The 15,316-nt window shown below is 42.2% G+C and overlaps 2 protein-coding genes across 2 annotated transcripts; one reads left to right on the forward strand and one right to left on the reverse strand.

Annotated features, from left to right (window-relative positions):
• Positions 1–3,519: 3,519 nt before the first annotated feature.
• Positions 3,520–6,890, reverse strand: LOC103700097 (probable lysophospholipase BODYGUARD 3). The gene is made up of 4 exons (XM_008782070.4): positions 5,866–6,890; positions 5,432–5,766; positions 5,115–5,314; positions 3,520–4,097 (listed from the first exon to the last, which is right to left on the reverse strand). Exons 1-4 carry the CDS (start codon positions 6,476–6,478, stop codon positions 3,773–3,775), a joined length of 1,473 nt encoding a protein of 490 aa, XP_008780292.2. The 5' UTR covers positions 6,479–6,890; the 3' UTR covers positions 3,520–3,772.
• Positions 6,891–10,268: 3,378 nt separating this feature from the next.
• Positions 10,269–15,228, forward strand: LOC120105006 (GDSL esterase/lipase At5g41890-like). The gene is made up of 7 exons (XM_039117040.1): positions 10,269–10,384; positions 12,993–13,128; positions 13,669–13,852; positions 14,036–14,166; positions 14,292–14,534; positions 14,631–14,889; positions 14,990–15,228. The coding sequence occupies exons 1-7, from the start codon at positions 10,269–10,271 to the stop codon at positions 15,226–15,228; spliced, it is 1,308 nt and encodes a 435-aa protein (XP_038972968.1).
• Positions 15,229–15,316: the final 88 nt, after the last annotated feature.

The following is a 15,316-nucleotide window of genomic DNA, read 5'->3' on the forward strand; positions in this document are numbered from 1 at the left end:
GCCGGCCCCTACTCGCCACCTCCCAAGCCCCCTACCGCGGCCTCGCCCCCTTTTAAAAAAAATAAAAGGGGCTCAAGGACCGGGAATTAAACTTGGTAAAGATATTGGATGAAAAATTTTAAGACCAGTCAACCGGAACTTTTTGTTATAGCGTGGTCTTTTGGAGGGTGGGGAATTAATTATCCCAAAATTTTATTCTATAATTTAATGGGATAGAGAGAACAAAAATAATGATATGTTAGAACATTGTAGGTATTTGTATTTGACTTTGCATCAAGTGTATTTTTGAACTTTTAACCAGTGACCTGGATAATTTTGCACATGAAATGGGAAGAGTTAGAACGGCAAATCGAAATCCTCGTACTGAAAGAGAGTAAGCTGCTTCACTGATGATTATCCCTTAGATTACTGCTTGGAAGAGTTGTTGCTGTTTTGGTCTGGTGAGTTCGATGAAAGGGAGGCTTTGCATGACACCGTTGTACTGAGAACGGACCGAAGGAGCAAGATTAATGAAAGTCATCGGTGGATACTGAAGTTTCCGTGCAAGAAAGACCGATTCAGATCTTCCATCTTTGCTCGTGGAAGTATTCTCTCTATATTGCTTTCAGAACCATCCCTGCTTACATAATTTTATGCTATTTTCTTATGGCCTAGTTTGATGCGGAAGTCTACCAAATCTAGCTTAGATATCCAAGCAATGACTCTTTTTCGGAAGGTGATCTATGGTTTGGACTTCAAAAGCAAACCAGTGCAATTTCTAGCACCTGCCCAAATTCAGCTCACCAACATTTTACTTTGTGATTTCTTTAATTTAATAAGCTTATCTCAGACCACATCCACCGATCGCATGGAGTTTCACAATGCTGACTTGAATTTTGAGGAAGACGCAGGCAAATTGCATCAAGGCATTACATTAAGGAGTTAATGTACTTTGGGCACTAGTTTTCTAATGTCTGTTCCTCTTAAGTATTCTAATGTGTTAGGGGTTGTTGGATGTGCGTTTGCTGGGCAACCAAGCAAACTCGATCTATTTGTACGTGCACGAGCCGGCATGTGGACGGGAAGAGACAGGCACATGGCGGAATGAAAGCTTACAAAGAAATAACACTGGGGACACTTTAGAAAGGGTGTTAAACTTGGTAATCTAGAGGAAAGGTATAGCAACCCAGAATCTCATCCAAAATTGCTAACTGAAAGATATTATTTGGGTTCCTTAATTATGTATAAGTATCCAAGGTCTACCCAGCAAATAACCGATGTGAGACTAAACACACGTCCGTACGGATCCTCACATATTCTTTCTGTTCAAGTCCTGACATTCTCGTCAGGCTAAGAGTTCAAATCCATTCACAAAAATCACGATCGGCTCGTGGTCAGCCCCAATGGATCCGTGCTGCAGCGTTCCCTAGTCCACATAGGTTTTGGGCCGGATCCGCTCTGATATTATTTGTAACAACCTAGAACCTTATCCAAAATGATTAACCGGAAGATATTATTTAGGTTTTTTCATTTTATATAAGTACACAATATCTATCCAGCGAATAACCGATGTAGGACTAAACAAATGCCCTTACGAATCCTCATAAAAGATATAGAAAGGTGGGTTTTAAACTTGCCCAACAGAGATGAAATTAAATCTGGATGGATAACTTCCGGCAAATAAATGATAGGGAGTACAAACATAACCCTCCTTGCTCAATATAGTGCCCGATAAGATTAAATCTATAAAGTATCTATCAAACTGTTTGCAGGATCCTAGAATCCAGATAATAGATTTGCAGGGGCGATTTTTTCAATATCAAGAAAATACATCAAGCGTAATATAAGGGACTAGTTTTGCCATGAAATGTAGAAATGCTTCCACTTCTACAAATGCAACATTTTTTTGTTTTTTTGATGAAATATATGCAACAATGATGTGATTTTCATAGTTCAGATTGAGCACGCATGATTCATGGTCAATAGTACTATCGAAAACAATACATTTAATCAGTCTGACGATGTCTGGGGTCTCGTAAATAATAACCCTATATATACACAAACCAATTCATTATAAATAAAACTAGGTGGTTGATACATTCCCTTTTATCATTGTAAAAAAAAGAAAAAGAGAACACACTTCAGCCAGATATACTTACCATGGTAGGGATAGAGAAGTTGGGTCCCTCAGGGAAATGAATCGCCATGGACTAGAGGGAGTTTTTCATAGGCAACCGGAGCTTTATGGGGTCGCATAAGACCTGTCATTCTTACATTAATAGCACCGCTGCGATCATATCTGACATGAGATACAGCCCGTCAACGTGACGCGGATTTAATGCACGCAGAGGATCCAGATTGGCGATTCAGTTCCAACACCCAAAGAAGCAATTAATAACTTCAATAAACAAAGAAATCCATAAGAATATGTATATATATATATTTCCACTTCACCGCATCAAACAAGATTGCTAGAAAAGGTTCAATTGATGATGCTCTCTTTCACATACTCACGTGCAAAGCACGTGGCACTTACAGCTTGTCACGCAGAATAAAAGGTTCCTTGCTCAATAAATGGTTTATGGGACAGTGGAATTGCCATGCCGGTGAAGCTCATGTATAGAGAGGTAGTGAGGCAGCGAATTGGATAGCTTTATATGGAGCCAACTATAGGCTTATTTGGTTTGCAAAAAATATTTTTTCTTTGAGGAATATGGTTGTAGATTTTTGAAAAAAAAATGCTTAGAAAAGTACTTTTGATATATTTGGTTGGCCATGAGAAAGTGATATATAGTACTTATGTTTGGTTGACCATCCACTTTCCTGGGAAAGTTATGTGTAATTTCTATTATACCCTTAATAAAAATTAAGTCTTTAATATCTCTTCAATGTTGAAATGTTTTTTTGGAAAAAAATAAAAATAGAGTGATTTCCGGATCATGGAAAAGTAACTTTTTCATGTTTCTCATGTGAAAGACTTTCTTATGAAACGTGGGAATTATATTTCTATGGGAATATAACTTTTCCGTCTCTCTCTTTCGAAAATTTTAACCAAACAAGAGTCATCTCATTATTTTTCTGTTGATCATACTTTTTTCTTTCTTTTTTCGCGAACCAAACGAACCATTTGTAGATAGGAAAGAGGGATCTACCTGGTACACTTCGAAACTTGTTATTTTTTGATATTTTTGGCTATATCCATATCTATAATATATACATCCATCTTGGCAAAATAAAAGAAAAATAAGTGGTTTTATAATCTATAACTTTTCACGCACAATCTCTTTTGGGATTTGTTGTAGCTTGTTACAAAAACTAGGTATCTGATATTAAGAGTCAGAGAACAAAAAATAGTATCGAAAAAAAGAGAGGCAAAAAGAAAGTCTGATCTCCTGACCGTACTTCAATCCTCAAATCCCTGATAGAAGAACAGAAGGCTCAATAAAATTTAGTAATTTCCATATCACTTTCTGGAATGATATAGTCATTTATCAAATATTTGCACGCTCGAACAATAGGGAATGGTTGAGAATATACACAACCCAGCACAATAGTAACCCAAATATATTTAAAATTTGAAAACTTTTGAAAAGAAATAGAAAAAGAAAATAAAAGCTAAAGGCAGAGTAAACCTGCTCATCCATCACATTTCCCTCAGGTTTGTTTCTTTCACTAGACAGCTTGATATTTCTTGAGTGTTTTTTTTTTGAAAAAAGAAAAAAAAAACTTTTACCTTTTCCATCTTTATGAGTTTTTTCTTCACAATTTTTTTGGACCCTCTTTGAATACATTCTCAGCGTCTTGTGTTCTTCCATATCTCCTCAAGCTCTCGGGCAAAAGCCTTCTGCCGGCCAACGACAATGGTGATGTGGTCCTTGTTGTCAACAACCTTAACATGAGCTCGAGGAATCTTGCACCGGACATCATAACTACAACTAAGTGGAAGGAGCTCGTCGTCCCTCCCATGGATCACTGTTACATCACAGCTAAGCTGATCTCTTACTGCATCAAGATAACCATCAATCTTTCCAGCGCTTCCACAAATAATGTTATGTAGAGTGTGCCATGCAGCATTATGGGTGTGGCAGAAGAAGCCATCCATCAAGAAGGTCCTAATCCTGTTGCCAAATCATAATCGAAACATAAATAGGTATCAAAACCTCATGAAACTCGGTATCTAGGAAATTCTGATCATGATTTATGTCTATTGTCCATGCCAGTTGTGTTGAAATCACCACTTGTGCCGAAAGCTTAAGCTAATAGGATGAGGCAGATTTATTTATATATTTTATATTTTCTTACACTTTCCTTGTCACGTGGGCCGGACTTTTTTTTTAATGGATAAGCCCAACATGTAAAATTTTGAACAATAGAGTTAAAGGATGTGGAGATGGAGTTTGAACTCAAGACCTCTGCAATAGAATATGATGGATTTACTTATATATCCTATATTTTCTTTCATGTTGCAAGCGAAGGAATTGGAAGGATGGAGAGTTGGTATGGGTGGACTACCCATTTGAATTATGGGCCGTATGGTGAGATGGTGAACCACCCCAAATCGAGCAAATTTAATTACTAAGGTCAAGATGGCAGTATAAGGGGCTGCGTACTTTGAGAGTTATTAGACGGCAGACTCCCAAGTTTTTGCACTGTTTGACAAGCTGTTAGCCACCAACGCTCAGCAAGTTCAATTGCTTGCAGGTTGCAGCTTAAAGTGCATATATCCCGTATAAAATAAACTATTCCCATGAATAAGTTATAACTTGTAAGAATGAAGCTGGCTTCAAAAAAATGATGGCCTCTCATATCTGACATCATCTATGGTTAGCTGCACCAACAATGACCTATTTTCTCCTTACCCTACCAAATTCCCATCCATTCTCACCCCTTATAAATTCGAAAAATATTAAGAATTAGAGTCTTGGAACTGTTGGCCTACGAAAGATGGATGACTATTCCTTTACCCACTAGATATTCTAACATCGTGGGGGAACATGGGCTTGGAAGTGTGTTAATTCTCACCAGTCACCGGATGGTGGGGATTGATGAGAATTAATTCAGGATCAGGTTGGGTCAATATCTAAGTATCCGAGAGGAAACAGACAAAGAAACCGGTCGTATTACTGAGGGCCAACCTGTTGCGGGTGACGAACTTGAAGGCGAGCTCCCACAACCGGTGGTTCTTGCACACCACCAGGCACACCGTCCGGCTGATGTGCTCGTACCAGCACGCCACCGACGCCCCGAAAGCTATCGCCGGCCACACCCGCCGCGGCGCCACCCGCCGCAGCACGAACTGCGTCCCTTTCTCCCCCTTGGGCACCGGAAAATAAGGCTGGCGCCATCCAAACAAGCCTTTTTTTAACTTTTAGAAATCAAACCAAATCACAACTTAAAGCACGGGAAGGAAGCAGACGGAAATGGATGGTGTTCGACGTTATAATATATATACCGGGGCGAGGAGGGTCAGGGATTTGACTGCGCCGGGGTACTTGACAGCGAGGGCGAGGGCGAGGATGGAGCCGAGGGAGTGGGCGACAATGTGGAAGGACCGGACCTTGTAGCGCTCCAGCACCGAACGCTCGATCATCTCGACGTGCTCTCTGAGCGTGTACAGCGAGTCAGCCGGCTTCGGGCTCCGCCCGAACCCCAGCAGGTCCACCGCGAACAGCCGGTACCGCGCCCTCGCCTCGTCGGAGAAGTTCGGGAACACCGTCTCCGTCCAGAACGACGACGACGATATGAATCCATGTATGAACAGCACGTCCTCCTCCGCCACCCCTCCATCTATCCACACCACACGCATGACAATACTCCATTTCTGAATCCCGCATTATGTCCAACTCGAGGAAATATAATTCTGATGGATGGTTTACTAGTAGTTACCTTTGGGGCCGTCGGCGTGGACGAAGAGGAGGGAGTCGCGGGAGCCGGAGGGGGAGCTCCAGGAGGTGCAAGTCGGGCAGTCGCAGTCGGACCACCGTGGCACGGGGCACGACGCGTCGCCACCGATCTTTCCCTGGAGCATCTGGATGATGGTGGAGTTGATGGTGAACGTCGTGGTGTTCGACGATGCAGATCTAACACCGCCTGCGCTCCGTAAGCCCGCCGCAGGACGCCGGTTGCCTCGTCGCTCCTTTTTAATCCTTCGGAGCTCTTGCACTGTCGTCCGGGAGACATCGGAGACGAGGGACGGCCGGGAGTACAAGGTGTCCGAGATGTCCTCCAGCTGGAGCTTGGTGGAGGAGAGGCGGACTACTTTCGAGCCGCCTTTCTCCGACACGAGAATCTGGCCGCTGCTGGCGATCATGTCCTTGGGGGAGGAGCAGCAGTAGCAGGGCTTCCACTCGGCCTCCATGGCGTAGTCCACCAGCTTATAAACAAGACACAGCATTACGTCAAGCAAATCCAGAACGGTGAACACGACGAAGCTCACGACGTCGTTCACCACTCGACCGACTACCGCCACCGCAAATCTCGCCGACCCACCACCTCCCATTTTTGTCAGCACAACAAGAAAGAAGTGCCACTCCGAGCTAAGCTCTGGGTTTATTAATAACAATTATAAGAGAATATGAGAGGAATCTTTGCGAGTCTAGCTTTGCTTGCTAGTTTTGCATGAATGTGGGACTGTGGGTAGGATAACCTTTTTGTGGCTTCTTAGGTGGAGGGATGGCAACCTCCACAAGGAGAAAGATGGGGGGAAAGAGAGAGACGTGGCTCGGATGGTTACTCTCCGAGCGAGAGAGAGGGTTTGGAATAAGAAGCCACAATAAAATCGAGCGGTGAAGAGCCAATGGGCGGGGGGATTAGGAAAAGGGGAAAGGAAACGGGATAGGGGGGGTTTGAAGAGAGGACGCTACCATAGGTGGGAGGTGGGATCAAAGGCAAGGGAAGGGGTGGGGTGGAGAGGCAAATGAATTGATGGTTTCATTAAAATCTTTTGTTGGGCAGGGAAAAGGGGTAGGTGGTGGTTGGAACTCCCCGGCTAACGCTTACCCTTCGGCCACCACAGGGTGCCCTTTGGCACGTACGTCGCACACGATTGACGGTAAGAGCCTGGCCTCAAACCAAAGGGACTTCGAAGCTGATTTGATTACGTTTCTCTGATAGTTACCCTCGTCCGACATGAAACATGGGGGTATTACAGAGAAAAGAAAAAGAAATGTACTTTAAAATTCCGGCATGCAGGCATCGGAAGAACGAATAATAATAATAATAATTTAAAATAGTATTTGATTGCTTTATATATCATACAAAGACATGGCATATGCTATCTTGAACTAAGGCACTATTGCTCTTCTTTTTCCTTGGCCAACCAATTTGCCGGCCCATTACCCTCTATGAGTATATGGCTAGCCTGAATATGTACAGCTTATCATTTTAAAGGAAGACAAGGACAAATCCAGCATTCAATATGCGAACATAGTTCCAAACATTTTTAGAAAATAGATCGATCTTCAAGACAAAGCTATAGAAAAAAAAAAAAAATGTACCTCAGATCCTGTAACAAAAAAATCTATGCATCTCAGATATACAGATGGATCTTTAGGATGAAAAAAAAAAAAAAATTTACATGAATATCAATATCCAAAAAAACAAGAGGGACTTAATCGAACATAAAAAAATCAAAAGATCAAAATATCAAGAAATCAATACCTCATAAAATTAAGAAATCGTTGCAGCCAAAAAAAGAGAAGAGGAAGAAAACAAGATAGGGATCCAAATCCCTCATGGACGACACTCCCTCAAGGACGGTCTTTTCTGGATGGCATTTTCGATAAAGTCTCCCACGTGCAGCGTGCAGGAATTTGGCCAATCCTCAACTGTAGAATCGACGGGCAAAATTATCCCAAAATTTTGTCCCAAGATCACCATGTTGGGGTGACCTTGAATACCTCAAGGATGGATTTTCCATTATCAAGTTGGATAATGATTTGAGAAGTAGAGATGATCTTGAATCATTGTGCCATATGCGATCGTTGAGATACAACCAAATATAATAATTTTATTATTTTAGCCATATTATCAGTAGACAAACGTCAGTTTTTGTTTTTTTTTTGTTAGGATAGGTAATTCATGCCTGACGAGTACGAATGCATCCAACCAAATCAGAAAATAAATACGAGCGTTTTTTCCTGGTAGCAAACAAACATACGTCCATGAGGGAGCGAAGTTTTTATAACAGTAGCCAGACGAGCCCAACTGCCCGATCCGCCACTTGGTACACGAGCCTGAGTCCATCCCGACCCGGCAACCAACCACCGTCCTCGCGCATGATAGGCCTTAGTCCGGGGAAAACAAAAGGTTGCATGAATTAAAAGCCATCACAATCTTCCAAGCAATAGCCTGCTAAAAAAAATCTTCATGCATGTTGATGTGCCATCTAGCTAGCTAACTAGCCTGCTCTTAATATCGATCATAGCAATGTTGAAAAATTAAGAGCCTGTGCTTGTGGATGGGACATTAGATTGGAATTTGGTGAATAGCAAGCATTAGAAAAAGTTGGATTGGCATGCTTCATATGGAGTCTCGATGGCACGTTGCTTTTTATTCATGCACAAAATTTCTATCAAAAACGGCTTCTTCATTTAATACAAATCCTTATGGTGTCTAGGAGTTCTAATTCATCAACTACGGGGAGCCATGCATTTTAATGCTTGAGATGATGCTGATGGGGAGATAGTTGTTTAGTGATGATTATTGATTACTGTTAGGACAAGTAACTCATTAATGCATGCAATAAGACAAGAAGTCGTCCATCCGTCAACATGGTGCATGGTAGAAGATTAGGGATAAGAATGATGCAGGATGCACCTTGATTTGTTGGTTGATAAAATAATTAGGGTGATTTAGGTCGTTTATGAAACAAAAACAAAGTTCTTTCTTGAGTAAAACCCTTGAGATTCATGTATGACAAAACTATCAGATTCATACGGACCCTATCAGATAGTTCACTTGCATCATCTGTAGCACGTGATTATCAAATTTTTCATAACTATTAATAATATTCATTTTAAAGAAAACTCTAGGTGCTAGCAAACTGGGGGATGAACATTTTCTCGACCTGCCCTTGCAGCGGTGTGGAGGTTGAGTATGTAGATCATATCTTATTCAAATGCCACGGTGCATGTGTGGAGGCTATCCAGTCTGCTCCTAGCAGTCCTTCAGTCGAAAATGCCAATATTAACTTTCCTTGAGTCCCTATAGAGTAGCACAAATAGAAAGCCATCCAGACTTTGGGGCATCAGGGCCGCCTACGTTGCCTACCACATCTTGACCAGGAACACCTATGTCTTTGAGGGTAGCAGGCAATCGACGAGGTTCGTTTTGGAGAGAGCTCTAACACAGGCTGCTGAGGTCACCTACCTATCTTATGCTAGAGAAACTGTAACAACTCGAGACACCTGGGACTCATATTCTGTTCCTACAGCGATCCGTAAGGTTTTCATCACTTAAGAGCCCCCCATCTCGAGTTTCCATAAAATCAACTTCAATGGCAGTGTGACGGATGGCAGTAGCAGAGGAGGAGTCGTTTTGTTATTCGCGGCAAGGGCTTTAGACTAGTGGCTGCAAGCAGAGCTTCGATCTTTGATATCTTAGATCCTGGAGCGAAGCTGAGAGCGGCCTACACTGGCATCAGCTATGCGAAGCGGGTTCTGAGGGTGGACTTCATTGCTGTTGAAGGTGACTCGGCTATGGTAGTTGAATAGATCCAGGCTCAAGTGGAGATAGCAATCGCCCACCTACTCCTATATGATATCCTGAGGAACTCGAGAGTGTGTGTATCCCTGGTGGCCAGGCACATCTATAGAGAGGCGAATGCATGGAGCGGTAGACTGGGTTACCTCTTATGTAGCACAATATTCTGGTAAGTTTTTGTGGACCATTGTGTCAACCATTCTACCTCCGCTTTGTGATATTTTATTTTCTAATTTTACTAGACATATTCATACCCCATATATATATATATATATATATATATATATATATATATATATATATATATATATATATATATATATATATATATATATTCTGTCCATCTCATCAAAATAAAATAAAAATAAAAAAATAAGAGGGGGAGGGGGGGGTCAAGTCTTTGATGCTACCTAGATTGTAATTTTCAACACCCACAGCATATCAACAAGAAAAAACACGGCATATGAGAATGAATACAAATCCTGTAAATATAATATTATAACCATCATCAAAGAGAGGTCTTTCTACAATGTTATAGCATTTTTGAAGGCAACTCAGAACTGTCTCACGTTGCTAGGTAATGCGAAATGTCTTGCAATCCCCACAGGAAAGATGAAATGTCTGTACACTTGTATAAAAAGAAAATTTCCTCTCCGAAGCACTGCTACACTGCTTGCCCCAAGAGCAATTCTGAGAGCGAACGGTACGTCGTAGCACACATTCAGAGAGCAATTTGGTGATAATTTTAATCAATCTTCTGTTCAGTCTTTATTTCTCTGTGCTTAGTGAAGGTTTTCCACTAAATATGATATCAAGTTATGGGATCTTATGTCATACAATTGTTTGCTCGAGGGTCTTGCACCGATAATGTTGCAGCGGACGATCTTGCTCGTGCCAACAACGTATGGATAAGTTCTCAGTTTTGTTCCACAAGCTGCATAGTGTACCCGGTTTGACACATGTAGGTAATTTTAGTCCACATAGTTTATGTAAGAATCCGTATAAGCGTGTGTTTAGTCCCATATCGGTTATTTGCTGAATAGATTTTGAGTACTTATATAGGCTTAACAAATCCAAATAACACCTTTTGGCTAGCTATTTTGAATGAGATTCTGAATTGTGACAAATGGTATCAGAGCGAACTCGACCCATAATTTATGTGGACCAGAGGATATTGCAGCATAAATTCATTAGGGTTGACCACGAGCTGATTGTGGTGATTATGATTAGATTTGCATTCTGATAAGGATGTCAGAACTTTAAATGGAGGGAATATTTGTATGATAAAAATTAAGGAATCGCATAAGAAATGTCTTTTGTTTTGAGCAAAAGGGAGGCCTTGCATGCCGCCCAATTTTATCAAAGGAAATTACTTTCATGAGCAGAGTAGCGAGAACCAGAATGTACACAGGGCAAAAGGATGGATTGCTGATAGAACTCTGACAAAAGAAGCCAGAAGCTTGGACGAGTAACGCCAAGAAAAAAAAAAAACAGCTAAGAAGAATGCCAGTGCCCTGTTCTGGAGGAATAGTGAAGCTTGATCCCGACAGATCAGCATGAAACCAAGATGGCCATGCCGGAGTCCTGTCATTTGATCTCTGAATGGATTTGCGAGTTAGATGAGAGTCATGAGACGCAAAGCGTTCCTGTACTCTCTCAAACTAATGAGTAAGAAATGTCAAACATGGGGAAATCATGAAAATGCTGAGAAACTCACATATTTCCCAGGAAAGAAGGGGCTGTGGGGAACTTGGTCATTAATATTCTTTGGCACGAGACACTAGATGCCAAGGTAGTGGACACCCTGCAGGCACATATTCCCCTCGCCGAACTTTAACCCAGTCCAACATTAGGTGAGAGTACCCCCATCTTAAATTCCCTGTCCCGAGTGCTTCTCTTCAAAATGACAACAGCTATGAGTTTGTATCCTCTCCAGTTAATCCAAATTTGAACAAGAGAGATGGATGCACCCAGGGTCTATTTAGGTATTGCATGCTCCAATATTAAATGAATCTATGAGATACATAACGTGAGGATCCATACGGATATCTATCAGTCGCATATCAGTTATTCATCGAAGAAAATTTGAATATTTATATAGAAATAAGAAATCCAAATAATACCCTCTGGTTAATTTTTTTAGTAAAATTTTGAAGAAAATCTGACATATTACCTTTGTGGACTAGGGAATATTGCAGTGTAGCCCATTTGGATTGATTATAAGATTATCATGGTGTTTGTGATTAAATTTGAATAAATTTGGATCTTTAACTGGTGATGACGCCAAGGCTTAGATAAGAGCTGTGCGAGCATGTGTTTAGTTCCACATCAATTATTCATAAAAAAAACTTAAATATTAGATGAAGTTCTCGGCTGTGATATATAATTTTTCGAGTCCTAGTGAAAAAGAGATTCTTTGTCTGCTGATTTCCTCTTTTTTTCATATTATTTCACACAGCCATTTGACAATGTCACTCATTTCTCCAAAAAAATAAAAAAATTATCGTGTCACATATACATCTCATAAATTTTTGGACTCTACAACCCTCCACACGTGATGCACCACGCAACACAAGCCACCATGTTTGGCAGCCGTCCATCTCCATAATGAGGCGCTTGAAAGCTCAACTGCCTCCTGGATAACACCGTGAAGGATCCAAACTCGGCTACCGAAGAGACTCCTGCTGTTGGAGAGGGGTATGGCCATTCCTCCATTGTGCTCACAGTATCAGACTCTGGAGTCCTTGGACCATGCTATCTTTCAATGCCTGCGGGCGAGGAGAGTCTGGTGGCGAGCGGGGTTTCCCATGGAGATCTGATCCCATGCGGCATCCTTTCTGCAAGTTCTTGGACGGCTAGCTAGTTCCTCGCAGTCGAGATCGGAGGCAATGCGGGCGACTTATACTGCCTACCAGATTTGGCTTGCAAAGAACGCTTGCACGTTCGGGAAGAGGTGCCCCCCTTCGGAAGAGGTGGTGGAGAGGGCTCGTCTGCTAGCAGTGGAGGCCCTATAGACGGTGCAGTCGGATAGACCTTTGATAGCTCGGGACACCTAGGACTCCACCTCTCCTCGTAGAGCGTCCCGTATGGTGTTTTTCACCTGGGAGCCTCCACCCTCGAGTTTTCTTAAGGTCAATTTCAATGGTTACGTCCTGCAGGGAGGTACGAGGAGAGGTGCAGACTTTGTAATTAGAGGTCCGGACTTCAGGGTGATTGCTGCTAGGGGTTGCCAGCTGTTCGACATCTCGGTGCTTGAGGCGGAGCTACGAGTGGCTTGGTCGGGTCTGTGTTATGCGTGACATGTTTTGCAGGCAAGGGAGGTTCTCTTGGAGAGGGACTCTACGACGATCATTGGTTGGATCCAGCAAGCCGCCGGAGGGGATCAGCGACTACCACCCGCTGCTAAGGGATATCCGGGCTATGATTTGTGGTGGGATGGGTGTTCAGGTGCAGCATATATTTTAGGAGGCCAATGGAGCGTCCGATTGGGTGGCGTCGTTTGTCGCCAACCATTCAGGGGATCACCTTTGGGAGGGCGAGGTAGAGCTGCCTCGTGCGCTATGGAATGTACTATTTTTTGACTTTTTTAGTTGTATCCATACGTATTTTGTATGATACTTCCGTTTTAGCCAAAAAAAAAAATAATAATAATAATCCAAACTCCTTGTCCATCCATGAAGGCATCATTTAGCCGAGGATGGATCGTTCCTTACAGCTGCTACCCTATTAACGAATCCGAACGACGCAATCGTGCTTTTCTTTGCCCTGCCGGACCATTTCCCCACCTTGACCGTGTCTAAAGTCCCACAACTGCCATCGCAGGCCATGCAGGCTGCGTGCGCCCAAGGACGCGACACCTACTCTCCAATCCCTTCAACATATAAACACGAGATCTGAGGACTCCCTCATGTCTGCATCCATCCAATGGCCCTGCATGAAGCCTTTCACCCATCTCTTTGTCTGACTATGGTGGTGCTGTCTCTTCAGCTCCTTCCATCACTTCCTTATGCTTCTTTTGTATTCGGCGATTCCCTCGTGGATGCCGGAAACAATGACTATCTCTTTACCCTCTCCAAAGCTGATTCGCCTCCTTATGGTATCGACTTTGCTCCTTCTGGTGGTCGACCCACAGGAAGATTCACTAATGGTAGAACCATATCAGACATCATAGGTATGAAAACCCAGTCTTCTTGAAGAGGGGGGGGAAAAAAAACACCATGTCGAACACTTGGAGAATTTTAGTGTGCCACACTGCCACTTCCGGTTTTATTTGTTCTAATATCGTTTTATTGTATTCGAGTACAAGGCTAAAATTTTAGGGGCACACTAATTTTTGAATATTCTGAGCATTCAGGTCAAGCTATGGGAGAGACGTCTTTCCCTCCACCATATCTAGCTCCAAATACTAGCAGTAACATATTATCTAGTGGAATTAACTATGCTTCGGGTTCTTCTGGAATCTTAGACGAGACCGGATCTTTATTTGTACGTAATGCAAGAATTTTATAGTTACTACAAGTGAATTATATATGATTTGGCTTGTCTGCGATGAGGCTGTTTCATTTCAAAGAATTATGACTTCACAATTACCACCTATGATCCTTGAACAGATTGGCAGAGTACCGTTGCGGCAGCAGATAAATTATTTTGAGGAGACTCGAGGTTTCATGGTCAGGATGGTAGGAGAGAATGCTGCAGCCAAGTTCTTAAAGACTGCAATCTTCTCTGTAACATCAGGGTCCAATGACATCTTGAACTACCTTGAACCCTCCATACCTTTCCTTGGTAAAGAAAAGGTGGCCCCTGCAGTTCTTCAGGATATGATGGTTTCCAACTTGACCTTACATCTCAAGGTAACAACTTTTTTTTTTTTTGAAGAGCTTATCATTGAGCTGGATAACAAAATTAACCCATAACTCACAATTCATGCTTCTTCTTTTTTTTCCTAGCACCTGCATCAGCTAGGGGCCAGAAAGTTCATTGTGGTTGGAATTGGACCACTTGGGTGCATACCGTATGTTCGTGCTCTAATGTTAGTCGAAAATGGGAAGTGCTCATCAGTCGCGGATAGGTTAATTCAAGGTTATAACATGAAGTTGAGCAGGAAGATTAACCAGCTGAATCAAGAGATGGGGCCTGAAACGATATTTGTTTTTGCTAACTCCCATCAAATTGTTATAGAAATCATAAAAAACTATCGTCAATATGGTAAGGGTGGCTCACCACTTATTTCTACAACTTTAGCCTGTTGTGACAAAAAAAATCAATGTCTTCTGGTGTCTGCTAAAACTCAGTCTGGAATTGCCAGGGTTTGAGAATGTAAATGATCCCTGCTGTGGTGGCAGCTTTCCCCCATTCCTTTGCTTCAGAGGACCTGATGCTGGCTCTAGCTCTGTTCTCTGTAAGGATCGATCTAAGTTTGTGTTTTGGGACGCATACCATCCAACAGAAGCGACCAATATAATCATCGCAAAGAGACTACTTGATGGTGATGCTAGTGCTGCTTATCCTGTCAATGTTCGAAGATTGTACGAGTATACTTCCTAATTTTAAGATCCATGAGTAACAATAATTAGCAAATAACATTCTCAGGGAAAGAATTGGGGTGAGGATCTTCACTAGTTCATTTAGCAAC

This window comes from Phoenix dactylifera, unplaced genomic scaffold (assembly GCF_009389715.1).
Source record: "Phoenix dactylifera cultivar Barhee BC4 unplaced genomic scaffold, palm_55x_up_171113_PBpolish2nd_filt_p 000165F, whole genome shotgun sequence".
Classification (NCBI taxonomy): domain Eukaryota; kingdom Viridiplantae; phylum Streptophyta; class Magnoliopsida; order Arecales; family Arecaceae; genus Phoenix; species Phoenix dactylifera.

Bases quoted from the DNA above. Each gene is read 5' to 3' on its own strand.
- LOC103700097 (XM_008782070.4), bottom strand. From the start codon at position 6,478: ATGGGAGGTGGTGGGTCGGCGAGATTTGCGGTGGCGGTAGTCGGTCGA. The intron at 5,767-5,865 runs GTAACTACTAGT...TGGTGTGGATAG, and splicing joins CCACGCCGACGGCCCCAAAG to ATGGAGGGGTGGCGGAGGAG. The intron at 4,098-5,114 runs GTTGGCCCTCAG...ATTTGGCAACAG, and splicing joins AAGTTCGTCACCCGCAACAG to GATTAGGACCTTCTTGATGG.
- LOC120105006 (XM_039117040.1), top strand. From the start codon at position 10,269: ATGTCTTGCAATCCCCACAGGAAAGATGAAATGTCTGTACACTTGTAT. The intron at 14,167-14,291 runs GTACGTAATGCA...ATCCTTGAACAG, and splicing joins ACGAGACCGGATCTTTATTT to ATTGGCAGAGTACCGTTGCG. The intron at 14,890-14,989 runs GTAAGGGTGGCT...TGGAATTGCCAG, and splicing joins AAAAAACTATCGTCAATATG to GGTTTGAGAATGTAAATGAT.